At 50.0% G+C, this 26,896-nt stretch overlaps 4 protein-coding genes across 4 annotated transcripts in view; 2 read left to right on the top strand and 2 right to left on the bottom strand.

The window, feature by feature from the left end:
- The window catches only part of Phaf1 (phagosome assembly factor 1), a 28,115-nt gene extending 17,555 nt beyond the window's left edge, over positions 1 to 10,560 (top strand). The window contains exons 9-16 of the mRNA XM_021631719.2: positions 3,833 to 3,966; positions 4,274 to 4,357; positions 5,777 to 5,859; positions 6,455 to 6,498; positions 7,018 to 7,061; positions 7,193 to 7,251; positions 8,305 to 8,377; positions 9,092 to 10,560. Of these exons, the coding sequence (XP_021487394.1) occupies positions 3,833 to 3,966; positions 4,274 to 4,357; positions 5,777 to 5,859; positions 6,455 to 6,498; positions 7,018 to 7,061; positions 7,193 to 7,251; positions 8,305 to 8,377; positions 9,092 to 9,178 (608 nt within the window). The 3' untranslated portion in view covers positions 9,179 to 10,560. The remainder of the gene's footprint in view (positions 1 to 3,832; positions 3,967 to 4,273; positions 4,358 to 5,776; positions 5,860 to 6,454; positions 6,499 to 7,017; positions 7,062 to 7,192; positions 7,252 to 8,304; positions 8,378 to 9,091) is intronic.
- Positions 10,315 to 13,014, bottom strand: B3gnt9 (UDP-GlcNAc:betaGal beta-1,3-N-acetylglucosaminyltransferase 9). Its single transcript, XM_021631731.2, has 2 exons — positions 12,446 to 13,014; positions 10,315 to 12,282 (listed from the first exon to the last, which is right to left on the bottom strand). The coding sequence occupies exon 2, from the start codon at positions 12,195 to 12,197 to the stop codon at positions 11,007 to 11,009; it is 1,191 nt and encodes a 396-aa protein (XP_021487406.1). The 5' UTR covers positions 12,198 to 12,282; positions 12,446 to 13,014; the 3' UTR covers positions 10,315 to 11,006.
- Positions 13,015 to 15,817: 2,803 nt separating this feature from the next.
- Tradd (TNFRSF1A associated via death domain) lies at positions 15,818 to 21,945 on the bottom strand. The gene is made up of 5 exons (XM_021631739.2): positions 21,817 to 21,945; positions 17,788 to 17,946; positions 16,953 to 17,236; positions 16,680 to 16,872; positions 15,818 to 16,557 (listed from the first exon to the last, which is right to left on the bottom strand). Exons 2-5 carry the CDS (start codon positions 17,936 to 17,938, stop codon positions 16,247 to 16,249), a joined length of 939 nt encoding a protein of 312 aa, XP_021487414.1. The 5' UTR covers positions 17,939 to 17,946; positions 21,817 to 21,945; the 3' UTR covers positions 15,818 to 16,246.
- Fbxl8 (F-box and leucine rich repeat protein 8) lies at positions 21,891 to 26,712 on the top strand. The gene is made up of 3 exons (XM_021633179.2): positions 21,891 to 22,005; positions 24,372 to 24,567; positions 25,408 to 26,712. The coding sequence occupies exons 2-3, from the start codon at positions 24,416 to 24,418 to the stop codon at positions 26,378 to 26,380; spliced, it is 1,125 nt and encodes a 374-aa protein (XP_021488854.1). The 5' UTR covers positions 21,891 to 22,005; positions 24,372 to 24,415; the 3' UTR covers positions 26,381 to 26,712.
- The last annotated feature ends 184 nt before the right edge of the window (positions 26,713 to 26,896 follow it).

Below are 26,896 nucleotides of genomic sequence, written 5' to 3'. Positions count from 1 at the left end.
GATTAGGCTAAATTGGCAGTGTTGTCTTACCCAATACCTTAAATGAATGCCAATAGCAATAAAAGACATCTGGTTTTATTTTTGTTTGTTTGTTTGTTTGTTTTGTTTTGTTTTTAAGGATTTTATTATATGTGCATTGGTGTTTAGCCTGCTGCATGCAAGTCTGAGGGTATCGGTGTGAGGGTATCAGTGCTTGGAGTTGCAGACAGGTGTGAGCTGTCATGTGGGTGCTGGGAATTGAACCTGGTTCCTCTGGAAGAGCAGTCACTGCTCTTAACCACTGAGCCATCTCTTCAGCTCCACCTGTTATATTTTAAATAAACCTTATTTCACTTGGGCTGGGCAGATATTTCCCCCTAAGCTACCTTGTTATGACCCAGCTCCATCCCTTGCCATCTGCTTTAATCATTTCTATCTGGGCTACTTCCCATCCATAATCCCAAATACTTGTATGAGCTTTCTATATGGGCAGCTGCTCTCCACACCATTCCCAGACTTCTTTCTCTTCCCATACCTGTCTTCTCCTCTTTCTTGTGATTCCTCTATTCCTCCCAGCACGTAAACCTTGGCCACGCCTCCCTAACTTCTACCCTTCCCAGGTGTGTAGGCATTTATTTAGCCAATCAGATATTTTGGAGGCAAGGACTCCAAATGTCATTTTGGGCTACATGAGTGTCTGTTCACAAATGACAGCAAGCAGACCTCAGGGGGCAAAATAATTAACAATCAAATACAAAGCTCCAGACCATGCTGTTACAGCCCAGACTGGCCAGGAACTTGAAGTCATCCTCCTGGTTCAGCCTCCTGAGTAATTGGATTATGGGAGAATACCACCACTTGTCTGTCTTTAGAAAATCGGAATAAGCAACAGTAGCATCACAAGGCTTGCACTAAGTCCACTGTAAAGACATGTACCTTTGTGGTGATTTCCAGGGTGTTTCTGGACATGTCTGGACTACAGAGACCATGTGTTCTTTGTATCAGTGTCTGGGAATGGTGGCTCAAGTCTGTAATCCCAGCACCTCAAAGATTGGGGCATAAGGATCACCATGACTTTGAAACTAGCTTGGGCTACATTTTAAGACCCCTAAAAAAAGGAAAGAAAAAATAGTACTTAATTGAATTAACTCTGAACAATTAGCGATTAGTCTACAACCTCTATGTTAGAACTTTCTAAATGTGTGTTGTTGAAGATGAATGGTGTTATTTGTGGGGGGGGTATGTAATATGGTTTTTCTATGCCTGCCCTTCCTCTGAATAATGACACAGAGACCTATTATATTTATTAAGAGCTTCAGACACTATAGCTGAGCATATACTCAGCTATTCCAACCCAATAATACTAGCCTGGCCTACTTCCCAGCCATGTGACCCATTACCTGCCCTTTTGGTCTCACCCTTGCACCTCTTTATCCAGTCCATGTTCAGATGGCGGACTCCTCTCTCTGGTCCCCACTGGGATTGGAAGTCCTGCCTTAACTCTCCAGCCCAGCTATTGGCTGTTCAGCTCTTTATTTTATCAATCAGAAAGTGATGGAGAACAAGTTTACGAAAAACTTAAGACAGGAGATGCTTCATAATAATGACAATACCAAAGTCTGGCCAGATCTCTGCCAGAACTGAAATCAGCATTTGAAGATACAAGGACAAAAGAATTATTCCTACAGGTAGGGTTGTGTGTGTGTGTCCATAAAGGAAGAAACTTAAAAGACAGCTTTGGAGTTGATATCTCCTTTCACCTTTATGTGGGTTCCAGGCATCAGCTCGGGTTATAAGGTTTGCAGAGTGAGCAACTGATAACTGAGTTGAATGCTGGCTCTAAAATGTGTTTTAATATAGCTACACAGCAGAACAAATACTTAAAGGAATATTACACTTGAGCTGTCAGGCAACAAAATCAGGGGCTGTGCTGACTCTCTTAGGAGGATCACTCCTGAAATAGCAGGTTCTAGAACAGTAGTGATCATATGTGACTTGATCACAGTAACATGAGGAGCCTGTTACGAGTAGCCTCGTTCAGCCTAGATTGTCTTCTGTGGTCCATTAACTCATTAAAGATAACCTTGGAACATGAAATGTGTCCATATCAAATTAAGAAGTGAAAACAGACTTCTCAGATTAATTTTACCAAGAGTGAGCCCAGATTTGACTTTCCTTGTGTCTGTCTTCTCTAGTCTATGGTTACCAGCCTGTTTGTAGTCTTGACTGTTATATGGCTGAATCTGTGTCTGTCCCCTCACAAAGGGCTTTGCTCTGCATTTATTGACCAGCACAGAAAGCATCAAATGGGATAGGGATGAGGGATATTTTAACACAGTTGTAGAAGGGGAGAGATAATGCTGACAGCAAAACATAGAACAGCAAACACAACCTAAAACAAATGTTACCAAGTTACATCCACATTTGCAACATTTGTGGTCAATGCATATCTCTTATAAGGTTGTTTCTTTGTTCTGTTTGGTTTTTCCAGACAGAGTTTCTCTGTGTAACTTTGGCTGTCCTGGACTCACTTTGTAGGTCAGGCTGGCCTCAAACTCAGAGATCCACCTGCCTCCGCCTCTCTGAGTGCTGGAATTAAAGCTTGAGCAACCTCACCTGGTTTATAAGGTTGTTTCTAACCTGTTGGCTGCTTTCAGGAAATGATTAACACAACATCCACAAACATATTACTCTGTATCAGGAGCAGGGGCAGGAGCATGGAAAGGTACTTAATTTAAGATTAAAGCTATATATTAGCTAAGTTGCAAAAGCTTATTGCATGGGAAATCCAAGGCATAGTAAGGTTGATAAATTGTTTTCTTAAATGCAGGTTAAACTAGCCAGACTGAGTAGAGACAGCAGATTAAGTACATAGTCTTAAATAATCTCAAGGGTTATTATTAACTTTGCTGTGAGGTCTGAAAAAAGTTGAGTCATTAGGGAATCAAGTGATTTTTTTTTCATATTTTTTCATGAGTTGGTGGCACATGCCTTTAATCAGAGGCAGGCAGATCTCTAAGTTTGAGGCCAGCCTCATCTACAGTGCAAGCTGCCCGGCGTAGTAGTGCATGCCCTTTAACCTCAGTGCTAAGGAGACACAAGGAACACAGTGTTGAGGCTTTTGACCCACAGCTGCTACTGATCTTTTCCCCAAGCTATGTGAACTTAACAGTGGACCTTTCTGAGAAAGACAGTTTTACTTACCAGAATTTACAGCTAGCACAGTGTTTCAGCCCATGGTAATAAAGAAATGCTTGAGTAACTTGAATGTGTTATTACACTGCCTGTATCATCTTCACTGTGATAGTAAAAGCAGGAGGATTAGGCTTTCAAGGTCATCCTTCAAGTTTGAAGCCACCTTGGGTTATATGAGATCTTGTTTCAAAACAACAAACAAACAGAAAGGCTGGACATTGTGGCACATGCCTTTAATTGCAGTAGAGATAGGTGGCAGAGATAGGTGGATTCCTGAATTCAAGACCAGCCTGATCTACAAAGTGAATTCCAGAACAGGCAGGGCTACCCAGAGAAGCCCTCCTTAGTGCTGGGATTAAAGGCATGCACCACCACACCCTGCAAGAAATACATGTTAAAGATAAAGAAAACAAATACTTAAGGATTTGGCAAATAAGTTAATTCTTCAGAATCCCTGTCTACTATTTTCAAGTAGATAATGGCAGTCTTGTTTAAATTAAGCCCTGTTGACCTGGGATTTACACTTGAATACAATCTTTCCCCTTTTGGCTGGACCTGATAAGTCAGGAGGAGGTATCTGTTAGTTTCTTTAGAGAGCCATGACCTTGGGTTACAGTGTCTTCAGTCCTGACCAGAACCATCTTTCCCTTGTCTGTAGGTTGTGGGCCCGGAGTATTAGCAGATGCCAAAATGCGAGTGTTTGAGCGCGCCGTGTATTTTGGTGATTCTTGCCAAGATGTCCTTAGCATGCTTGGCTCTCCACACAAGGTCTTCTATAAATCCGAAGACAAGGTAGGGGAGAGATGCTTACAGTATGAATAGATAGTCTGTCTATTCACCAGTATTTTAACGTATACAAGTGAGCTCTATTTTCCCATAGACTCTGTTCTACTTGAAGGAAAAGTTTTGGCCCATCTTAGTCTAATCATTCAGTCCCATGTCTATCCTGCACACTTGGGGATCTGTCCATATTAACAGATCTGGTTCCCCGCAGTCTTACTCATCCAACAGCTAATGTTATTTAAAGAACACAGTGTGTAGATGTGTGTTAAGTGGAAACAATGTAAAAGGGATTGTAATTGTTACTTTCCCCCTACAGATGAAAATTCATTCTCCTTCCCCTCATAAACAAGTTCCATCCAAGTGCAATGACTACTTTTTTAACTATTTCACTCTTGGAGTGGTAAGTATGATGACTTAAAGGGTCTCACTTCTGTTGGCGTAGGCAGGACAATAGAAGCCTGTGTAAACACAAGCAGCCATAACCTTCTGGGGAATCAAGGAACTTTGGCTCCTCATGCTGGCACCAGGCATTTTTCATAGGTTCTGGTACCACAGTGTAGACATTTGTGTGGCCACGAATACTGAGAAGCATTGGGTTTTCTGGTTTCTCTTGCCTTTTCTGGGGAAAGCATATTTCACATATGGGAACTGTGGAATTACCACATTAAACTGTTTGGAACATTATCCTATAATACATAAGGCACTCTTCTGGAGTCACAAAAAGAAAAGACTGGAAAGGCCCAGGCAGACAATAACAGTGTATTTCTATAGGACCTCCCCAGAGATGCTAGATGGAATTGGTGGCTGCCATCAGGGCTGGCAGTCTGGCTAGTGGATAGGATGCATGTTTGAGAAAGGATTGTATAAATATGCCAGCGACTATCTCAAGGCAACGTTGACCTGTGTCATGGGTCACCATTGTTGCTGTTTTAACTTTTGTTTGAAACAGGGTCTTGTTATGTGGCCAAGGCTGGCCTCAGACTCATCTCATGTCTGTTTTGGGCATGTTACTATTACTAGTTACCCAACTAGACCATGGGTCTTCAAAATTAGCTTTGAGCTTTCCATTGTCTGAAGTCCAAAGGCAGAAAAGAGATTATAGAGGAGAAAATGGAAAAGGCCAAAGATGAGTCAGAAATCCTTGGGGAGCTTTGGGGACAGACTTCTTAGGGTTGGATAGTGGTGGGAGGGAATGGGGCTGATGTAGTTGAACCTCAGAGTTCAAGCACCAATGATCATAGGAGGAAGATGGCAAGAACAATAACTTTGATTGGGTTTCGTTGCCTTTTTGTAAAGGAGCAGAGTAAGAAATAAATCTGAGGTCGCTGACCAAAGCAGCTAGGAAGAGCTAGGGAAGTTGGTAGTTACAGGAGGAAATAGCCAATGGGCAGCATCAAATTAAGTCCTGGTAAGAGCTTAGGTCCAATGGCAGTTCCATTAGTTGTCAGGTTATATAGAAGCCAGGTGTCTGGTTGGTTATATAGTGTTTACATAGCTGGTGTCTGGGCCTTTCAAGAGTGAAGTACCCTGAATCTTCCTGATGACTTGAACCAAAACATGCTTTTAGTAAAAAAATTCTAGGTTCCATGGTTGGGGAGGACGAAGATTTCCCTTGGCTGTTTAAGTTGCCAAGCACTAGAGCTGTAATCCCTGTGGCTGCCAGGCCCCCTCCACCAAAGATTACTAGTTAAGGCTGCTGTGAATATAGGAGGAGGAAGCTGCTAAGCCTTCAAGTTGTAATTCTCTTGGGAAGGCTCCTGACCTGCGTTGGTAACTTTTCCTACTTGAACATCTTGGGGTTTTGTTTTGTTTTTGTCAGGACATCCTCTTTGATGCAAATACACACAGAGTGAAGAAGTTTGTCCTGCATACCAATTACCCTGGGCACTATAACTTTAACATGTGAGTACATCTTAGGTATGCAGGATGAGCTGAGCTTAGGGCTGGGTGTCAGATCTCTCTCTACCAGATTTCTTCCCCTCACTTGTGCTGGCAATTGAACCCAGGACCTTGAGCGGGCTATGTAAGCACTTCAACATTGAGTGACGCAAACTCTGTTTTTTGGGAAATAAATGTATGCTAAGTGCCTACTGTGTTCCTGCCCTAGTATTCAGTGCTTTTTGTCTGTGTGTACTCAGTTTACAGAAAACAGTCAGAAACTGTCATCTTTTCAAGGCAGGGTCTTTATAGCTGTAGCGAGCCTGGTGTCCACTATGTAGTACAAGCTGGCCTCAATCAAAACAGTCCCCACCACTTGGCCTGCTAGAAACCTTTATCGTTTATCTAAGTTAGTAGTCTTTTTAGACCTGAGAGCCATGTCCTTTTCTGTTTGGCTTCAGTGCCTGAGTTGGGCCTCCCCCAGTGAATGTTGTCCAAGACCCCAAGCCAGGGCTTTGGACAGGTATGTAGGGTTCTGGCTTTTCTGGAATGCAGAGTAAAGGTACGAGAGCTGTTGTGCCTCCCAAGAAACAGCTTTTACTTTTATCTGTCGTTCTAGTTACCACCGCTGTGAGTTCAAGATCCCACTAGCCGTAAAGAAAGGTGAGTGGGGAGGTGCCCTCACGTTAAAGGGGAGGTGCAGTTACTTGCTTGTGTTAAGAAGGGGGAAAGCCAGAAGAGAACGTGTAGTGTTCGGGCTGGAAAGATCTTTACTGTCTTCCCCCCAGAGCCTCACCTCCTGGAGACACAAAAAGAGAGACTGGAAAGGCTCAGGCAGTAAGAGTGCACTTCTGTATCTTTAGAAGGCCACCCCAAAGACACTATGGTGGTCCTTTGTTCTGAAGGCCATAAAGGCCCTTTCCTGGGACTAGGACTGGACTGTTGTCTAGTGGACAGAGGAGTTTCCACTGTCTGCAGATTTATTATCCTTTGTGCCCACTGCCAACTAATATAACTCAGACCAAGACTGGCCTCCCCTTGCACATTCTTCCAAACAACCTGCCTTTGCTCCCTGTGTCCAGCTACAGCAAAAAGGGTGGCTAGGTCTGGATTCTGCCTGTGGCCGGGCCTATAGGTAACCAAAGCCAGCCCAACCCAGTCTTCGCCATCTTCTCTTTCCAGAAAATGAAAGTGGTCAGACTGAAATATGCACGACCTACAGCAAGGTGAGCTCTTATTTTCCTATCTAAGAGTCTGAGAATGAGGGGAGCATGGGGTCTAGGGCCACGTCCTGGGAAATCTATTAGTCACAGGTGTGTATTGGTCCTTGTTCACCCCTGCTGCCCCTATTTTGCAGTGGGACAACATCCAGGAGCTTCTGGGCCATCCTGTGGAGAAGCCTGTTGTCTTGCACAGGTAAGTGGGAGATTACTGAGTCTGCTCAGGAAAGCCTAGCAGGGGCTACTACTAGCTCTGGGCTAGAGATGCAGTTCAGTGTGGTATATTACTTAGCTTGTGCCAGCCCTCAGCTAAATTCTTTAGCCCTCGGCTAAAACATATATACTCTCTGCCCAGTCGTGTAAGGATTAAATCAGCTGTCTTCATGTTTACTTTAAGAGGTTACCCCTGGTGTATCTCCTCTCTCTATCCTCTCAGCCCTTATTCAAAACATGTCGTTGTTTGACTCACTGTCTTCAGCTTTCCTTTCCCATCAAGTCTGTAACCTCCTATCTGCTGTGCTAACTGAGGTGCCCTCTCAATTGGGACCTCCTGATTTCTTACTGTTCATTCAGTTCTGTAGTAACTCCCCTAGTTTGGTCTCTGCTATGGGGAGAAATCGGTTTATTTGGCTTGCAGTCTGGGTAAAATCCATCATTAGGGGGACTCAGGGTAGGAACCATGGAGGAAAGCTACTCATGGCTTGCTTTCTCTGCTCAGTTTTCTTTCTTTGGGGGTGTGAGTAAGTGGGGTGGGTGGGTAGAGAGATCTCTTTTACATATCCTTGGGTGGCCTTGAAGTCTCAGAGTTCAAGCCTCTCAGGAGGCTCCTGCCTCCTGGATGCTGTGATTAAAGGCTGCACCACCATGTCCAGCTAAAGAAAGCTTGCTTTCTTACACAACTCAGCACACCCTTCCCAGGAGAGGCTAGGTCCTCCCACATCAGTCATTAAGAATGCCCATAGAGATGCCTTCATGCCAATCTGATGAGGCAATGCCTCAACCAGGGAGGGTGTCCTCTTCCCAAGTGACTCTAGTTCCTGTTGGGAAAAAACTAGCTAGCAAAGTAACTGTCTTTGATCTTTGAATATAGAGTTTAAGGAAACCACTTCTTACCATTTGACCTTGAAGGCGTGTGTAGGGCACATACACTGTCATGTGAGACCAACAGCCAATAGCCCACATCCTAGAAGGAACTGCACCTTCTGCTGCTTGGCCTTTGTTTCTCTAATTCTGGATTCTTTGGCCTCAGGTCCTCATCCCCAAACAATACCAACCCCTTTGGCTCTACATTCTGCTTTGGTCTTCAGCGGATGATCTTTGAGGTAAGTCTTGGAGGCCAAATAAGCTGCTAAGGGCTTTGCAATTGTAGCAAAGCCCTGCAAGTGATTGAGGAACTGTAGACAGGTTAGCAGCCATGGTAGACAGATGCATCCTTCCTCATCTCCCGCTGTCTAAAGGTTGAGACATAATGATTGAGAGCCAGTGAGGTAGCTCGGCAGATAAAGGTGCTCACCTCCGGGCCTGAGGACCTGAGTTCAGTCCCTGGTCCCCACATGGTAAGAGAGAACAATGCCCTGAAAGCTGTTCTCTGGCCTCTGCATGTATACCGCGGCAAATGCATGCCCAAGCCACACACAAGATTAATAATAATGTGCAAAAGAAAAAAAAAGTTGGGGAAATCTTGGGTCACAGAACCTGAAGAAGTCTATATAAACAGGATGAGCCTTTTGGTGATTTCTTAATTTGTATCAATAATCAGTATAGCAGGGAGGGGAACCTCAAGGCAAGTATGGCCAAACTTGGGTGTGCCATGTGGATAAGTGGCCCTAGAGAGACCCCACTGATTTGAGAGAAGACTGGGGAGCCCGTATTTTTAATCTGAATGCCATATTTCTACAGGCCTTTACAGTAGGTTCCTATGAGGAACAGGCAGAGCCCAGGCCTGTGTGACGTGTGCCACGTATACCCACGCAGTCCTGGGGACGTGATCAGCCTATATCCTTCCCTCCTGACCTGCTGTTCTCTTCTTACACCAGGTCATGCAGAACAACCATATTGCCTCAGTGACCCTGTATGGCCCCCCTAGGCCTGGTACCCACCTGAGAACAGCAGAGCTGCCCTAAGGACATCACTACCCATTCCCCTCTGTCCATGGAACTGTGCATCACATCCAGCTCAGTGGGTCTCTGTGCCGTGTTGTGTTTGCTGGGGCACCTTGGCAGTGTTGAAGGGCTCTGGGACTCCGAAGGGTTCGGAAATAGGATTCGGTCTGAGTCCTCCACCTTGGGGCAGACGACCCAGATACAGCTCTGTCCTAAGTCTGCTTTTGCCAGCAGAGAACACAGTCTGCAAAGAGAAGCACAAACTTTGAGCCTTGATACCAGGGCCTCTTGACTAACATGTAATGAAGGACATGTCAACCCCTGTCCTGCCTACACAGGGAAGATGGGGCTCTTTCTCTAGCTAAGGGAACGTAACTTGGATGAGAACAGGGTCCTGCTTTTGGCCAGACGTTGCCATGTGGCCCTTAAGGTGAGCAGAGGCGGCAGCATGTCCATAGTACTTGGTTGCAATATTTGCACTACATCCACTTTAGTTACTTGAGCTGGCTGTGGCTGGTGTGGCCCACATGCCCTTTCTGTTTCTTTGTGCAAGTGCTCCCTGCCCAGGTGGCACACCCGAGTGGTTGAAATACAGTTTTCTTCCAGGTATTTACCTAAGCCTGGTTCCCACTGCTGCTCTGGGAGCCAGCCTTTAAGGTCACCTGTGTCTCTTGGTCCAACCTGGCTGACAGGGCTGCATGTCTCCATCTTGTTTGCCTTTTATTTAATGCCAAAGTGTTAGCCAAAGACACCTTCCTCCTTTCATTACATTAAAGCATTCTGTTATGCACTGTGGGCCAGCTCCCTGCCCTAGTTCTGGGCACTGGCCTGGCCTGGCCTGACCTGGCCACTTGGCTTAAAGGCCTAGGGGCTCAAGGAACACTGGGCTGCTTGGTTTCTTACATGGGTCTTGCTAATGGAAAGTAGCATATATGTGCTTTAAAATAGTAATCCTTTTGAAAAGAATTGAGAAGAGAAATGTATAATTTTATCTCATTTTTAATATTTTGGTCTAGCAACTTGTGATACATAGATGACAATTTTGTGAGTTTTTCAAATGTGTGTACAGATTTTTGTAAATAATGACTTTTGTAATTAACTCATGTACAGCCTCATCTTGTATAGTTCATGATGAATGTGCAGGGGACCTGCCCCAGCTGTCTGTATGGTTCCTGGGCCTACAGCCAGGCCTGTGTGGCACTCCCGTGACTGATGGACAGGTGTCTTCCCATTTGGACCTTGGTCTGGCCAGAGACCCTGCACATCTCGCTGTCAGGGTAGCCAGGACTGTTCCCATCCTCTTGAACAGAGGATCTTCCTTGTCCCCTTTCCAATAAAGCACCTATGCCCTCAGTAACAGCTTGCCATGTGCTGCTGCTGGGGTGTTTGTACTAAAATGTGAATTGTTGCTTAACTTGAAGCTGTGGTTGAGGAATATGGGAACTTTTATAGGGGAGGGATCTTGGGACTCTTCTGCGAAGGTGGTGGGGCACCCTTCAGCAGTACAGTGGCATAGTTGTGTGCGAGTATATGGGGAGCAAACCAAGACACATCATGGTCCCGTCATGTTGCAGGCAGACCTGGACCTGAAGGGTTAGTCAGCTCCAACCCAGCAAACCTCAAAGAAGACAGATCTGGCCCCTGGGAATCCAGTGTGGAAAAGGAAGGAAGCGAGTATCTTATAGGAAAGTGCCTGCCAGGTCCATGAGGCCTGGCCATGGGGAGAGAGCAACGTGTTTGTATCCTAAGATTTATGGAAAGCCAGTTCCCTACTAGTATACATACTCTGCTAACCCACATGGGAAACCCGTTCTGTCCTGGAGCTGAGTGAGAAAGGCTTGACAGAGAGCTAAGAGTTCCATTGGAAGGGACCTGTTGCTACAGGCTGTGGGTGTGCACACACTGGGCCGTGAGGCCCATGCAGCAAGCGCCACATGAGCCAGATGTCCGCTGCAGACAGCCCATGCACTACCACCAGTTCTCGGTAAAAACAGGGGTCAAAGGTGTGAAGATTTGGTGCAGCTGAAGGCTGGGCGATGCCAAAGGTACGAAATGCTGGATGAGGCTCAGGTGTGAGCCGTAAGCGCTGCATGCACATACCCAGAAAAACGTCATCTATGGGAAAGAGCTCAACCTCTGAGCAGGCCTCTGCTAGGCGTCGGAGCGTGGCTCCCGAAAGAACAAAGCCACCACCCCCAGCGTAGGCCGGGTACTCTGGCAGTCCATACACAGCCTCGGGGATGAAGTACTTGCTGGCTCTCGCCCGGATTGGCCTTGCTTGCACAATCACATCACCTGCAAGAAGGTCCTGGGCTGGATCCCGCGGCTCCAGGAACTGCAGCAGGTTCTTCACGTGCACGAACACATCTGCATCGCCCTTAAAAACAAAGCGTACGTCTGGACAGAATGCTGAGGCCCAAGCTAGAAAGTGAATCTCCTTGAGCGTTAGATTGAAAAAAGTGTCCTCGAAAGCCCAGAGCAGGATATCTGCGTAAGTCCGGCTCTCAGCCTCCAGCAGGGAGCGCCAGTGCGTCCGCGCGCCCGCCCCGCCGGCACCCCTGGGCACGCCTAGCAAGAAAACTCGGCGCACGAGTGCCCCCTGCACGCGGCCCTCGGCGCCCCAAGTCTGGCGTACGGCTTCCCGCCGCTCGAAGTCAGCGACCACAGACTTGACCGCGATGAGCAGATCCGGCGAGCCGCCAGGTGCGCCACTGCTGCGGCATTTGCGCGGCTGGTTAATGAGCAGCGGGAAGCGCCGTTGGTCTTTAGCGCGCAGATACCTGGCGAAGTCAAAGGGGCCGGTTGGCGTGGGCGGCACTGGGGTGTCCCCCTCGTAGGCCGGCGGGGGCGCGCGGGCAGTGTTGGGGAGCTCGCGAGCGCGGAGACCGGGTGTGGGCCGCGGGCGCTGTGGTCCTCGGGCTGGCGGTGCCCTGGTCGTGGGGGCTGCCCCGTCGCGCTGCGCGTAGAGCAGGAGGCCGAGGGCGGCGCTGAGCAGCAGCGTGAGCCACGCGTCCCGGCAAAGGCGCGGCCTCCTCCTCATGTCCAGCCCCGCCCTGCCCGAGGTCCTCTATCCTTTCTTCATCCACTTAGTCGACCTCCGCCCCGGGCCCTGATACCGCGGCAGCCTAAGGGATGAGAGGTGCAGCTTCCAGCCCCAGGCCAAGAGGGATCCCCAAGGCTGGGCAGGGAGACGCAGGCCTCGCCCCCCACCCGGTGTACCAAGGCTGGGCCCCTTCTACCTTCCCCCTCCCCACCACTGACTTTGGCTCTTGGGACCCCAGCACTCACGCTTGACCGCGGGACTAGGGGGTGGGGTCTCAGCTCCGGAATGCAGGGCCCTCCAGCTGTCAGCTCAGGGTCCCAAGGGCAGCCATGACCCGGGCTTGAGCCAAATGCAGCGTTGGCAGGAAGGGGGCTGAGGCTGTGCCACGTGATTCTCCAGCTGTGTACGCCCCGACATCTGGAGCTCCGCTCCGCCCAGTGCAGCGAACGCCATCTCTGAATACGGACTGATCCCTGAGAAGATTTCTCACCGGCAACTCTCACTGGGAAAGCCTGACCTTTCTGCTGTCTCAGACGCTCGAATTCCATATTTCTGAGGCTTGTCTCTAGTACCCCCGTCCCCACCTCTACGGAAGGCTGTAAGGGTCCCAAATTCCTAGGCCTTAACTTTCAGCTCCTCTGTTAACCTGGGCCGTCTTTCAGAAAACCTCCCTTCAACCGCCCTGGTCCACCACGCAGGAGCCGTAAGCTGCCCCAGCGATATAAGGCTGCCTCCTTACTCCTAGCTCTGCCAGACTTGCCACCGGTAAGCAAGATAGCAGGTTCTGGCCCTGCAGGCCTGCCAGCAACTACACCCAAGGAGGACCATTGCTTAGTGAGTTAAGTGACTTTCCCCAGGGCGCCGAGGGCAGGGAGTATTGCCCCCAGGAATTTGGGAATTCCCATTGTTTCCTTGCTCTCTTCATCCACTGGACACAGGAAATGGACTTACGAGTACATGAACTTCCCAGGCAAGCACTTCGTTCCTGTCTTTGCATGCCCAGATGCAGTGTTGAGTTTCCTGCTCCCCAACACTGCATCCTTCAGGGTAAAGATGACCGTGCTGTTGCCTCTGCAGTCGACTGGGCTGTCAGGGATTGGTGCTGTGGCAGGTGGAGGTCACTTCTAGAAATAGCCATTAGGCAAGGCAGGCTCCCCCGTGTTTTCTTACCTCTCTGAGCTGCTTTGTCACTCAGGCCACACTACCCTCTCTTATTTGTTTGCTAGTCTTACGGGGTTTTTGAGGGCAGACCATGCTTTGTACCCCCAAATAGCCTTGAGCCCATGACCTGCCTGCTTCAACTTCCACTGTAATCTGTGTTGAGATTACAGGTCCCCACTAGTATTCCCAGCTCCATTCTTGAATCTTTGGTCCCAATTGTTTTCCTCAATCCGGAACTATAGACACAGCTGAGCTCCGGGTTCATCAGAAAGTCCTGCAGGATAATCATTCCCTGTAAATAGAGCAATCAGGGCCTCCCCAAGCCCGAGGCCTTCATCCCACTGACAGATACAGACTCCTGGTCATCACTTACCCCGTCCTCACCCACGGTCACAGGCCTGTTCCCTTCTTTCTCCCAATCAGCGGTTGGTGTTCATCCCTGTTTTCTGTCTCTGCAGTCACTGCTTTGGCTTCTCTCTCTCCCCTATCCAGTCTTTCTTCCCAAATGCCTTCAAAGGTGTCTCAGCTGGTAGAGTGCGGACATTACCCCGAGTTTAAGCCCCAGCATTCTATAAACGGCAGAGTGGTGTCTGCCTGTGATCCCAAGCATTCCCGGAGCATCAGAAGTCCAAGGTCATCCTTGGTTTCATAGGAAATGAGGCTAACCTGTGCTATATGAGACACTGTCTCAGAAAAAGGGGCAGGAGAAAATGGAAACCATGGAGTCTCTGAGCAGCCACTGAAGGAGGGACTTCAGGATAGCTATACATACGTGTATACACATGTGCCAGGGCAGTGTGCGGGATCAGGAAGGAGGCTGTGAGTCGTTTCTCTCCAACAACTGTTTGGCAGTAAGAGGCATTTGTGTATGCATTTCTTTTTTTTTTTTTTTTCATTTCTAGTTTTTCAAATTACACTTTGGTATAGTGGGGAAAGCAGAGGATAAAGAAGTGAAGTCTCAGAAGAGCAGGAGGAAGACATAACTTAAGGTACAGAGCCCATGGGCTTGGCTTGGGCCGGTGGATGTTTGAGTTCAAGGCCAGCCTGATCTGCATAGTGAGTTCCAGGACAGCCAAGGATACATAGTGAGACCCTGTCTCAAAAAAGAAACAGTTGGTTCTTAATAATTGCTGTATGCCCGTGGGAAACTGAAGGCCTAAATCGCATTTTTATTAAAATGTGTTTATGTGTATGTGTGATTTGCTTGCTTGTGTGCCTATGTGCCATGCGCACCCCTGGTGTCAGGAAAGGGCATTGGATCCCCTGCAAGTGGAGTTACAGATGGTTGTGAACTGCCTTGTGGTTCCTGGGAACCAAACTTTGTTGATCTTCCGGAAGAAACACCAAGCCACCTCTACAACCCCTGAAGATTTTCAAATGATGTATTTGCGCGTGTGGGGATATGTACATGTGCGCGCAAGTGCCTGAGGCCAGAACCTCAGGAGCTCGCTGGCTCAGGCTGGCCTCAGACCCACAGGTCCCACCTGCCCCTGCCTGCCAAGTAAGTGCTGGTACTAAAGACTCGCCACCATGCCCAGGTCCCCAATATTAAAAACCTAGCACATTTGGTGTGGCACATCTGTAATCACATCACTCTGGAGCTGGAAGCATCTGGAGAATGATGAGTTCAAGGCCAGCCTGAGCTAAATAATGAGACTGTCTCAAAAGAAAAAACCCAAGAGGCAGAATGTAGCTCTATGGTGAGACTGTCCCGGGGTCTGCATTTCATGCCTACCACCACAAAACTGTCAAACTAGAGTTTCTGGCTATATGTAATGCAAAATTTAATTCTCTAGCCCAGCCTCCCAGCTTAAATAATCATTGAGGTTTGAATTTAGTGACTGTAAGTTATTTTGAAAATCCTGACGGGAAAAAAAGTCCAGATTGTTTTGTTTTATTTTGTTTTGTTGGGTAGGGGTCTCAACATGTAGGTCATTCTGGCTTCCAAATTGAAGCAATCTCAGTGGAAACAAGGGCAAAGGCCTCAGCAGAAACCAAAAATTTTTTAAATCTTAAAAGTCTTGATTTCGTTTGTTTGTTTGTTTGTTTTTCGAGACAGGGTTTCTCTCTGTATAGCTTTGGCTGTCTTGGAACTCACAGAGATCTGTTTGCCTGCCTCTGGTCCCTGAGTGCTGGGATCAAAGGCGTGAACCACCACTGCCTGGCTGAATTTTTATTTTTCTTCTTCAGACTCATAATAGATGTTTTAAAAGATGATCACCAAACTATAACCGCCCCCACCCCCGTGCTATCCTTCACTAACAGGACAGGGGCAACCCCTCCTCTCATCTAGCCCCTCTAAACTTGGCCTATCATCCCTTCCTCCAGGCCCCGCTGAGCCTGCTGTACCCAGAACCCTGCCCCTCTCTCCACCCCCTATTCTACCTGGTTCACTAGTCCATTGAAGGTGATTAACCCCTTAAGGTGGGCTAGACCTCGGTATTTCCACAAGTCTATAAAAGGATTACATTTTTATTATCACCACAAAGTGCTTAGGTCCCACACTGAGTATGAGCCAAGGGCAGGGCAATGGTGCATCCTGCTCACAACAGCGTATTTGTACCACCTTGAATGACATCTAGACATCTGCAGAAGGTACTCAGTGAGTTTTTGCAGGAAGTCCTCTTTTAGGATGGGAGGATAAAGACCTCGACACTCCATCAAAGAATCTGGGCCAGTGATATACCCCTGAGGCCCCATGGGTGCTTGCCTGGCTCCTGAGGAGGGCAGTCAGTCCCACTCCAGCACCTCGGCAAAGTGGGGAGCGTGTGTGTTCTCTGAGTCCAGTGGATGGAAAGTAGGCAGCAGTAGCAACCCAACAGCCACCAGTGGCTTCCAAACACTGCCTGAACTGCTGGCTGACCACCCTGCCCACAGTACTAGACCTAGGCCGGGCCGCCATCGGGCTCCGCCTGGCCCACCAGCTCCTCCGCTAGACTGGTGAGCTCGTTCTCCTCCAGCGCCTCCACCAGGAGCTGCAGCGTGGCCCGGCGGCCCTCGGCTTGCTTGAAGCGGCGCAGCAGCTGGAAGGCCTGCTCGTACAGCCCGTCGCGCTCGTACTCGTAGGCCAGCGAGTCGAGGGCAGGATCCCTCAGCGCTCGACAGCTGCGCTGCAGCGAGCGCCCCACCCTGCGCCACTTGAGGCCCACCGAGCGCGCGAACGTCTGCTGGTCTTGCAGATTCAGTGGCCGGTTCACTGCGGAGGAAGCGAGGAAAGCTCTGTGAGCACTGGAGCGCACCTCCCCCACCTGCCTGGGAATGCCCTGCTCTGGCCCAGATCAACCTCCTGGTGACCCCTCTTCTGCTAGCGAACCTCACCTACGAGTTGCCCATGAAACAGAAAAGTCTGGCGGGCCTCCGGCAGTGACTTCTCCTCGATAAGAGAGGCAACCAGGGACTTCGAAGCGGCTGGAGCTACCTGTGGGGCTCCACCCTGGCCACTGCCGTCACAGGTCAGTTTGCAGAGCTCATCCTCCAGCTCCGCGAGTTCCTCATCCCGGAGCCTGTCGGGCTGCGCGAAGGGGTGCACAGTAAGTGTGGCTTTTGGCCACAAATCCCCACCCATCCCATCCTGACTCCGGACGGCAGCACCTTCTGGGCTAAGATGTAATTCAAACAGCGCTCTTCATCGGTCAGCCAAGTGTCCAGCTGCTCCGCGCCAGCGCGTAACTCCAGCTGCAGCCGCAGCGCTTCCTGGGCGAGCGCTGAGGCGATGCACCTCTGCAGCGCGGTGCGCAGCGCCCCCTCGCGGTAGGCTTTGAGGAAGCGGCCGCACAGCGGGCGCCCGCAGAAACGCAGTTGCACGACGAGCTGCGGGTCGCTGCAGTGGATCTTGAGTATCTCCAGCACGTCAGGGCTGTCCGCACTCTCACTCTCTGCGGAGGCGAGCAGTCAGGCCACCCACTGTCCCCAGAGAGGGCTTTTCTCCAAGCAGCCAGAGGAGGGCGCTAAACCCATAGTCACTACTCTCCCAGCCCCCAAACAGCTACAGCCTCTTGTGGTCTCTGGCCAGAGATGGAAAAGGGGAACAGAAAGAGTAGGTACTGGGGAAGGATTTCCGGCAAGGAATGCTGCAGTGAGAGAGGAAAAGAAGACAGAAAAGTGCAATTAGTAGCAAAGAGTGTGCCGGCCACTAATCCATCCCCAGAAATGGGGATGTATGTACAGCGGGGTGGCATTAGAAGGGAAAACAGGTAGATCTAGATAAGACAAAGACAAGCGTACAAATGTCTGCGCTCAAGGACACACGTGCAATAAGCAAAGGCTGCAGACCCCACACAGAGGGGGGGGGGGTGTCTCCCTCTCTCCTCATCCCTTTTCCAGCCCCTCGCCCAAATAATTTTTTTCCTAAAGGTGACTGGGCCTAAATCCCAGTCCCTCCCACACAAAGCCCCAGGCCCACTTCTGCACCTGTCCAGCCACACACCTGACAATGCAGTCTGAAGAGCCTTGTATAGTGCCACCTTCTTCTTGGGATCTGCGTAGGCTTCAGACAGGACCACCTTGTCCAGCGAAGACTCCAAAAACAGGTATGCACTGCCCACCCACTCCTCGTGCCCATTTTGCCCAGCGGCCATCTCGCTCCCTAGAGATGTAAACAGATCACCTCCAGACTTGGAAACAAACTATCCAGTCCTAGCTATCCTTCCACAGAGTTCCCAACCTCTGGCTCTGCACACAGTCCTGCCCAACCCAGACTGGAACCCAGGACTGCCCCTCCACTGCCTTTTACAAGAAGTATAAGGTCATAGTTACAGCAGAACAGAGGCGGGCCCTGAAGCGGGCCCCAGGGCAGGACGTTTCTCTTACCAAAGCTGACAAAAGGCATCTTCCTTCTGGAGGGTGCTCATGATTCGAAACTGACCAGACTCATCTTAGCCTTCAGTTTAACCTTAAGTTCCCAAAGCCTTTGTAGGTCAAAAGTACCACCACTAACCCCACTAATACTCCACCATCCCCACCTACAAGCCACTTTGCCAACTGAGGCTCCACCATACCCCTACCATCCACCATCCCCACTTAGAATCCACCATCCTCGCCAATGCTCCACTTAATTGCCAGTGCCTAGATCCAAGTTTGGATATGAAAAGCAAGCCTGGTCAATCTACATATCCCAGTCACCATTCTTCAGGAACCAGTTAAGACTTGATATAGGGCTCAGACGGGACTAATGAAACTCAACTCTGCATCACTGGGTGGACCACTAAGGAAGAGGAATTTCCCTATCCTTGGTGTTGGGTTAGAGGGAAAGAATAGTTTTCTTTGGCTGCTGCTTAGAAGATGAAAACACCTTTAAACACCTTTTTTTTTTAAACAGTGTCTCTCTATGTAACCGTATGTGGCCTAAAACTCCCTATGTAGACTAGGTTGGCCTCAGACTCACAGATCTGCCTGCCTCTGTCTCTCAGGTGCTGGGATTAAAAGCATGAGCTATGCCATACCTGGCAGGACACTCTTATTTTTTTATTGGTTTGCCTACATGTATGTCTGTGCATCACATGCATGTCTGGTGCCCATGGAGGCATTAGATTTCCTGGGACTGGAGTGACAGATGGTTGTGAGCCCTGTGCAGGTGCTGGGAATCTAACCTGGTTCCTCTGGAAGAGCTGCCAGTGCTCTTAACTGTTGTGTATTCCATCTCAGGACACACACTCTTTACCCATGAGCCCAGCTAGCTCTGCAACCATCCTTGACTGCTCAGCTACGTAAGCTAAATCATTCTACCCTGGTTATTAGGCAAGAACAGAGCCCCTCAGTGCTAGGATCTCTTCCATCCATCTCCTGTCAAAATCCTGCTTCAAAACCTCCAAAATCACCTGCACAGGGCATCACTAGACCTTGCCAAGAGAAATGATGAATTGTCAATGGCCCTATCTGATCTAAGCATAGGGAACACAGTTGTTTTGCTGTTGTTTGGCTGGTTGGTTTTGGTTAGTTGGGTTTGGTTTTGGTTTTTGGTTGGTTAGGTTTTTCTATTTGTTTCATTGTATTGTTTTGCTTTGTTTTGTTTTGGGGACAGGGTTTCTCTGTGTAGCCCTGCCTATCGTAGAACTAGCTCTGTAGATCACACTGTCCTCAAACTCAGATACCCACCTGCCTCTCCCTCCGGAGTGCTGAGATTAAAAGGTGTGTACTCCCACTGCCCAGCCGAGGGGGAACACAATTTTGAAACCCCTCTCCCATCAGAAGATATACATATACACATATATTTACTAAAACAGTCTAAAATTATTATCTCTGGGAAGGTTGGGGTGATTTTCTTTGTATTTAGCAATATCTTTATATATATCAGACAGATGCAGTGGTGCACACCTATAATCCCAGCACTCCGGGAAGCAGGCAGATCTCTGTGAGTTCGAATTCAGCCTGGTCTACAAAGTGAATCCAGGACAGCCAAGGCTACACAGAGAAACCGTGTCTTGAAAAAAAGAAACAAACGAAATAATCTTTATATATAAGATATAAAGACGTGGGGTATAGTAGAACATGTCTTTTTTAAGTTATTTATTTTATGTGCATTGGTGTTTTGTCTGCATGTATGTCTGTGTGAAAGTGTTAGATCTTGTAGTTACACAAACAGTTGTGAACTGCCATGTGGGTGCTGGGAACTGAACCTTTAGAAGAACAGTCAGTGCTCTTAACCATTGAGCCATCTCTCCAGCCCCATGGTACATGCCTTTAATCCCAGCATTCAGGAAGCAGAAGCAGTGAGTTTGAGGGCAGCCTGGTCTCCATAGTTGAGATCCTGGCTCAAAAAGACAAAAAGAACAGGCTGGTGAAATGGCTCAACAGTAAAGAGCACTGGCTATTCTTCCAGAGGTCCTGAGTTCAATTCCCAGCAACCACATGGTGGCTCACAACCATCTGTACCCCCTACTGCCCTCTTCTGGCCTGCAGATGCACATGCAGATAGAACACTCATACATAAAATAATTTTTTTTTTAAGACAAAAAGAAAAACAAAGAAATAGAGTGGGTCTGGCGATATAATTCAGTGGTAGAGTGTTTTCTTAGCATGTGCAAGACCCAGGACCAAAGAGAAAAATAGAAAAAAAAAAAAAAGAGCTTGATATGGTGGCATCCTACCTGTAATCTTAGCACTCAAGATCAAGAGGCTGAAGCCAGCCTGTACTACAAAGCAAGGGCCCAGTCTCTTCCACACTTGGGACCGGGTCATACGTGTGCTACTCAAGTCCTTAGCCACCGAGCTCCACCCAAGCCCATAAACGTCTTAAAAAGTAAAGCAACAAATGGAGAAAAAGGATTCGATTGGGGGGTGGGGTGGGGGGCTGGGAGGAGAAGAGGAGACAGCAAGCAGGATGTAAAGTGAATAAATAAATTGAGGAAAAAATAAAAGTAAAATAACAAATCGGGGGGAGACTCTTTGGTAAAACAAGTGAGGCCCCCTTAAGAAGGGACGTGGTGGTTCTTGAAACATCTCCTTGTTCACTTTCCTATCCTTCTGCTTTGGAAGTGTATCTGATGGATGTGAGTTCACCCCAAAAGGTTGAAAAAGATTTGAAATCGTATTGGGGGGGGTGCGCTACCCATCAGGCTTGTCAGGCACAAGTGCTGGAGACAGGAGAGTGATGTGGTGGGCCAATAGGGGAAGTGGCCAGGCTGGAGTCCGCTGGAATTGGAGAAGTGAGCTAAGAGTATGGACGAGGTGAAGGGAGCTGGTCTCTAACTGTCCCCTTAAGAATCCCATTAATCCCAGGAATCAGGAGGCAGAGGCAGGCGGATCTCTGTGAGTTCGAGGCTAGCCTGGTCTACAGGGTGAGTTCCAGGATAGCCAAGGCTACACAGAGAAACCCTGCTTCAGAAAACCAAAAAGAGAAAGAATCCTTCTCAGACGTCCTTCCACGGAAAGCCCCACCACCACCCACAGGCCTCCAGGTATTGGGTCCTGGGACACCAATACCAACTTAAGCATAAACGCCCTTACCCAGGAGTCTGGTGTCTCATTAACATGTAACAGTCCCCAGGCAGCCCCACTTCTGGCTACCTGGAAAGGCAGGGCTCCCAACTCAAGGACTGAAAGTTTGAGATTCTCAGACCATCAGGACACGCCCCCTGCTTGGCGGCGCCCTGCGCGACCTGGTAGAGGGAGGTTCCCAGTCTGCCCACTACCCGGCCTTCAAACTGGGATTCGCACACGCCAGGGCTCAGACAGGAAGGGGGCTCTCCGAGCCGTCCCGGGCTCGTCCTGCAGCCACATCCTCTCACCCTCAGGGTCCTGACAACCCACCAGAAACCCTTACTTGAGACAAGAAACCAGCGAAGGTGGAGGTCGGAGCCCCTAGCGCCTCCCACCGAAGCAGCCCAAAAGGCCGCCGCCACGCTGGCCAGCAACGGCGTGTCACTACCGCGCGGTGCTCACCCTCGGGAGCCGGATCTCCCTCTCTCTCCCTCTGCTCCGGCCGCCCCGGGGGAGCCCACCCACCATCCACACTAACCTGGCTGCCGGGCTCCGCCGCGCGCGGCTTCCGGGTGTGCGCGGAGACGCAGGGGCGGTGCCGCAGCCCGAGCCGCCCGGCCCGCCCGCGGGTCCCGCCTTCTCCGCTCAGGGCCTCTCCTTCCTGCCCCGCTGTCCTCCCTGGCCAGTCCCCTGCCTCCGGGCCAAGGCCACCTTGTCCGCTGAGCAGGTAAGATAACGACACCCAAGGTTAGATGGCAGGACGGCCTGCCCACTGGTCAGATTTTAGCGGCCTGAGATTTTTGAGTCCGAAGGGCCCCAGAGTGAGAGCTGCCAAACTTAAGTCAGTTCCCTTAAGTTCAGTCAGAGGGCATCTCCTGGGGACGAGAATTATCTGGCGCCCCCTAGGAATCTGGTTTGGCGATCTAATCTCCGCTACTCTTTAGCACTGAAAACGGGTGCGGTGGTTCCAGGACAAGCCTAGATCGGGATATCCGAAACCCTAGAGCATACTTACGGTAAATTCTCCGAGAGACCATACGCCTGGAAGACACCGAGAAATTAAATGACAAGTGGCACGAACCTTTACAAAAATCTTCCGGCGCCTTGGAACAAAACTGGCAGCTTCAAAGAGAACGCAGTTTTCAACAAACCCCACCCCCTTTCTAAAAGCCGAGTGGGTCTGGGGAGTGGGTCTAGGGAGTTCCAACCGAACCTTAATTAGCTAGCGAGAACCAGAGCTGTGCAAGGGTCAGGATCCTGACTTGAACAAGAGCCACGCAAGGTGCCAGAGCGGCTGGCCCCTAAGCCTCAAGGTTTTCCCACAGATATATCACAGAAAGTAGGCAGGGAGGTCAGTTTCTGGGCGTGGAGTCAGCATGAAGGAGCCTCCGCCTCAGGGCCTGTATGAGCACCATCACTCCCTGATTGGCTTGTGATCCTCAGAAACAAACAAGCAAGCAAACAAACAAAACAATCTTCACTAAGATTCGTGCCTGGCTAACCCAGCACTCACTTTCTAGTGGAAGGGCTAGGACAGGATTCCTCAACCTGAACCTATGGAGGAGAGCAAAGCTTATTCGACAAATGAGAAAGCATCCTGAAGAAGCACTGAGGGCCAAGCTTGGTGGCACACACCTTTAGTCACAGCACTCCCAAACAGAGGCAGGTGGATCTCTGTGAGTTCAAGGCCAGCATGGCCTACACAGCGAGTTCCAGGCTGGCCAAAGCTACAAAAAGAAAGAAGGGACCAAAGAGATGGCTCAGAGGTTAAGAGCACTGGCTGTTCTTTCAAAAGTCCTGAGGTCAATTCCCAGCAACCACATGGTGGCTCACAACCGTCTATAGGGAGATCTGGTGCCCTCTTCTGGTGTGCAGGCAAAACACCGTATAAATAAAAAATAAAAGACAGATGGCTCCTTGTTTAAGAGCACTGAATGTTCTTCCAAAAGACCCAAGTAAAATTCCTGGCAGCTCACAACTGTCTGCAACTCCAGTTCCAGGAAATCTGACTCACACAGACATACATGCAGACAAAACACCGATGCACATAAAAATAAAAATAAATAAACTTTAAAAAGAAATAAAGGCATGAGTATCTGGAGTTCAACAAAAGCCAGGGCTACACGGGGGTGGGGAGGAAGGGGGAGAAGAAGAAGTGTGGGGCAGAGTGTTCGAGTACACCTGTGTGTCAGTGTGTAAGAACTGGAGATACACCCTTAACCCTTTGGGGAACATCAATAATGTTCTGAACATTTGTTTATTTGATGTGCATGTGTCTGCAGCATGAGCTGCAGTGTTGGGCTGGAAGAGGGAGCCAGCGCTCCTAGAACTGTAATTACAGACAGTTGTGACTAGTAATGTGGGTGCCCCAGGGCCTTGTCTTATGAAATCATCTTTAGATCTACATTTTTTTTTCTTTCTAAGACAGGGCTTCTCTGTGTAACCTTAGCTGTCCTGGACTCACTTTGTAGACCAGGCTGGCCTCAGATTCACAGAGATCCTTCTGCCTACCTCTTCAAGTGGTGTGATTACAGGCTGTGCCACTGCACTCGGCTGTATGTCTGCATGCTATGTGCATGAATGTTTGCCTGCATTATGTATGTGCACTGTGTGTGTGCCTGGGGCCCACGGAGGCTAGAAGAGGGTGTTAGATCCCCTGGGAACCAAACCTGGGTCCTCTGCAAGAGAAGCCAGTTTTCTTAGCTGCTGAGCAATATCTCCAGCCCCATTCTTTTATTGTGTGTGTTTTTTTTAATCTATCATTTCTTTCTTTATTTCTTTATTCATTTATTCATATGTGCATATATATGAAAGTATTTCAGCTAGTGTGGGCATGCATGCCTGAGGAGATCAGAGGACAGCTTTCAGATGTCAGTTCTTTCTTTTATCCCCTGGGGCCCAGGGATAGAACTTCGGTCCATCAGTGTTGGGGGCAAGTGCCTTCATCTGCTGAGCCATCTCACAGGCTGGGATCCCTGCATTCTCTACAAATCGCATAGCGACTCTTAGGCTATAAGCACTACTGCACCCAAGCGTTGAATTTCGGAAATACATCGGCCCTTCTGAGCCCAAAGGCTCCCTCTTTCACTCTAGGCACGGCAGCTGGGAGCAGCAGACCCCCTCCCCCAAGCCACACCATGACCATGCCTGTAGAAAAGCTTCCAGAGGAAGTATTGGCACTCATCTTCCGTGACCTGCCTCTCAGGGACCGTGCCGTAGCTGCCAGAGTCTGCAAGGCCTGGGCTGCTGCCGCCTCCAGCAGTGCTGTGTGGCATGATACAAGCGTCAGGTGAGTTGCTGCCTGCTGCCAGCTTATCCTGAAGACACTCACTAGCTGCCTGCGAGTTGGTATTGTCTTTTTGATTGTTTTCGGTACAGGGGATTCATTGATTCAGCGGCACAGGGTACTTGGGTCTCACACTTGCTAGGCAAGGATTCTGCCACTGAGTTCCGTCCCCAGAAACCAACTGGTGTTCTAAGCGCCTTACATAAATTAACTCACTTAATCCTCACAAGAAACTCCTGTAGCCGCTAGGCAGTAATATTTCCTTTGCACAGACAGGGAATTGAGGCTTAGCCTGGAGGCTTCATCAGCAAACAAGCAATAGAGGCAGAATTTGAACCTGGTGGTCTGGAGGCCTGTCTCCATCTCCACAGACTGCTGAGCAAACCTAACTCCTTAAATACTATTGGCTTTTTTTTCGGAAGTGGGCGTGGGGCTGGTGGGTGGGGTTCAAGCTCAGGCAGAGACCTCTGAAGACTTATTTAAAAAAAAAAAAAAAGAGTTCCCGCCACAGTAATATAGGGAGGGCCAGGACCCAAAGTGAGAAGCACATATAGATGCCTCCACAGTTAAGAGCACTAGCTGCTCTTCCAGAAGACCTGGGTTCGATTCCCAGCCCCCACACAGCAAACTAATAACTGGCTGTAATTCCAGTCCCAGGGGATCCAACGCCCTCTTCTGGCCTCTTCAGACACAGGCACTCCTGTGGTGCACAGACATACCATGCAGGCCAAACAACTTTTTTTTATACACATAAAAAAAAAATCAATATTTTTTTTTAAGTTTCTTCCCCAGTTCATAGTGACACCGCTAATGTTCATTCCTTCTGTGTCGCTCTAACACAAGTTGTGACTGTGAGCTGGAAGACTTGCTGCCACCATATCTGTCCATCTGCCTGGACCACGTTCACAACCTAAGGCTGGAATATGAGCCATCAAAGGAGCCCAGCCGCCGAGCGGCCACTGATCTGCTGACTGCTCTGGCCGGCCGAAGCCCTGGGCTTCGAGGCCTGCGCTTGGAATGCCGCGGAGAGAAGCCACTTTTTGACGCGGGCCACGACATCCTGGGCGCTGTGCGCGCCGTCTGCGGAGGCGCTCACCAACTGCGCCACCTCGACCTGCGCCGCTTGCCCTACACCCTGGACGACACTCTGGTGCTCAGGGCGGCACGGGACTGCCCCGAGCTCCGCAGTCTGTTTCTGGACAACCACGCACTTGTGGACAGCGTGCGGCCCAGCTCTGTGCTCGAGCTATTAGAGGCCTGCCCGCACCTGTGCGCCCTTGGACTGCACCTTGCCAGTCTGTCGTGCCCTGCGCTGGAATTGCTAGCCGCTCCACACCGCGCCCCCTTGGCGCTCCTGGCCCTGCGGTGCGCGAGCCCCGAAGATGCTCGCGCGCCCCCCCTGCCTGATGAAGCCTGGGCAGCATTGAGTTGCCGCCACCCTGGGCTGGAGGTGGAGCTGGAGCTGGAGCCGGTGCTTCCAAACGAGGCCGTGACGCGCATCCTGCAACCGGCAGTACCGGTGGCTGTGCTGCGTCTCAACCTCTCGGGTGATACTGTGGGGCCCGTGCGCTTCGCGGCTCGCCACTACGCCAAAACTTTGCGCGTCCTCGAGGTGCGCGCGTCCGCCTCCACCGAGCTGCACGCCGCGCTGGAGGAGCTGGCGGCGCGCTGCGCGGGCTTGAGGGAGATACACTGCTTCTGCGTGGTGAGACCCTCGGTCCTGGACGCCTTCCGCGAGCACTGTCCGCGCCTGCGCAGCTATACGCTCAAACTAAAGCGTGAGCCGCATCCCTGGCAGCCCACGTTGGTGCGGTGATTGGGCAATCTCCCCACTCCAGGACCGCGCCGACCCGGAGCCTGGGAAAGGACTGAGCAAGTTGCACAGGAGAGCCCCGACTGCTAGCCCCTTCCTCAGGGACTCGGTTGACGACGGGGCTTCTCCGGGATTGGGGCATCCACACCAGTCCCAGGCGCCATAAGTTCACAGGGTCCTCTCAACCTCTGTGTCTCTGTCCGTTCTGGGTTCTCCCTCTCCCCTCTGCACTCTGCGCTAGCTCCGAGGCCCAGAGCTGGGGGGGAGGGCAGGCGCAAGTAGCAGCCAAGAGTCAAGGGTGAGTGTGAAGTAAATAAATCCTTCAGTATTTCTGCGTCCTGTGATCTCGAGTCGGCTCTGCAGGGGAGGGCAGGAAAAGCACAAAGGCTGGAAGAGCAGTCCAGCCAGACTTGCAAAAAAGGAGACCTCCAGGGCCATTGTACCGTAACAGTGGGGGGTCGGGATCCCGGCACCCTCCACCCCGGGACTGAGCGGTTCCCTGGCGTTCCACAGGCAGGG

Source organism: Meriones unguiculatus, chromosome 10, assembly GCF_030254825.1.
Source record: "Meriones unguiculatus strain TT.TT164.6M chromosome 10, Bangor_MerUng_6.1, whole genome shotgun sequence".
NCBI classification, from domain to species: Eukaryota; Metazoa; Chordata; class Mammalia; order Rodentia; family Muridae; genus Meriones; species Meriones unguiculatus.
Note: the sequence above shows the minus strand (reverse complement) of the source record. Positions and strands in the feature narration are given on the sequence as shown.

What these genes read in the sequence shown, in the direction of transcription:
- B3gnt9 (XM_021631731.2), bottom strand. Translation starts at nt 12,197, where the DNA reads ATGAGGAGGAGGCCGCGCCTTTGCCGGGACGCGTGGCTCACGCTGCTG.
- Tradd (XM_021631739.2), bottom strand. Translation starts at nt 17,938, where the DNA reads ATGGCCGCTGGGCAAAATGGGCACGAGGAGTGGGTGGGCAGTGCATAC. An exon ending in ATTACATCTTAGCCCAGAAG is followed by an intron (nt 16,873 to 16,952) that starts GTGCTGCCGTCC and finishes CCCTTCGCGCAG; the next exon opens with CCCGACAGGCTCCGGGATGA. An exon ending in GTTTCATGGGCAACTCGTAG is followed by an intron (nt 16,558 to 16,679) that starts GTGAGGTTCGCT and finishes CTTCCTCCGCAG; the next exon opens with TGAACCGGCCACTGAATCTG.
- Fbxl8 (XM_021633179.2), top strand. Translation starts at nt 24,416, where the DNA reads ATGACCATGCCTGTAGAAAAGCTTCCAGAGGAAGTATTGGCACTCATC. An exon ending in TGGCATGATACAAGCGTCAG is followed by an intron (nt 24,568 to 25,407) that starts GTGAGTTGCTGC and finishes CTCTAACACAAG; the next exon opens with TTGTGACTGTGAGCTGGAAG.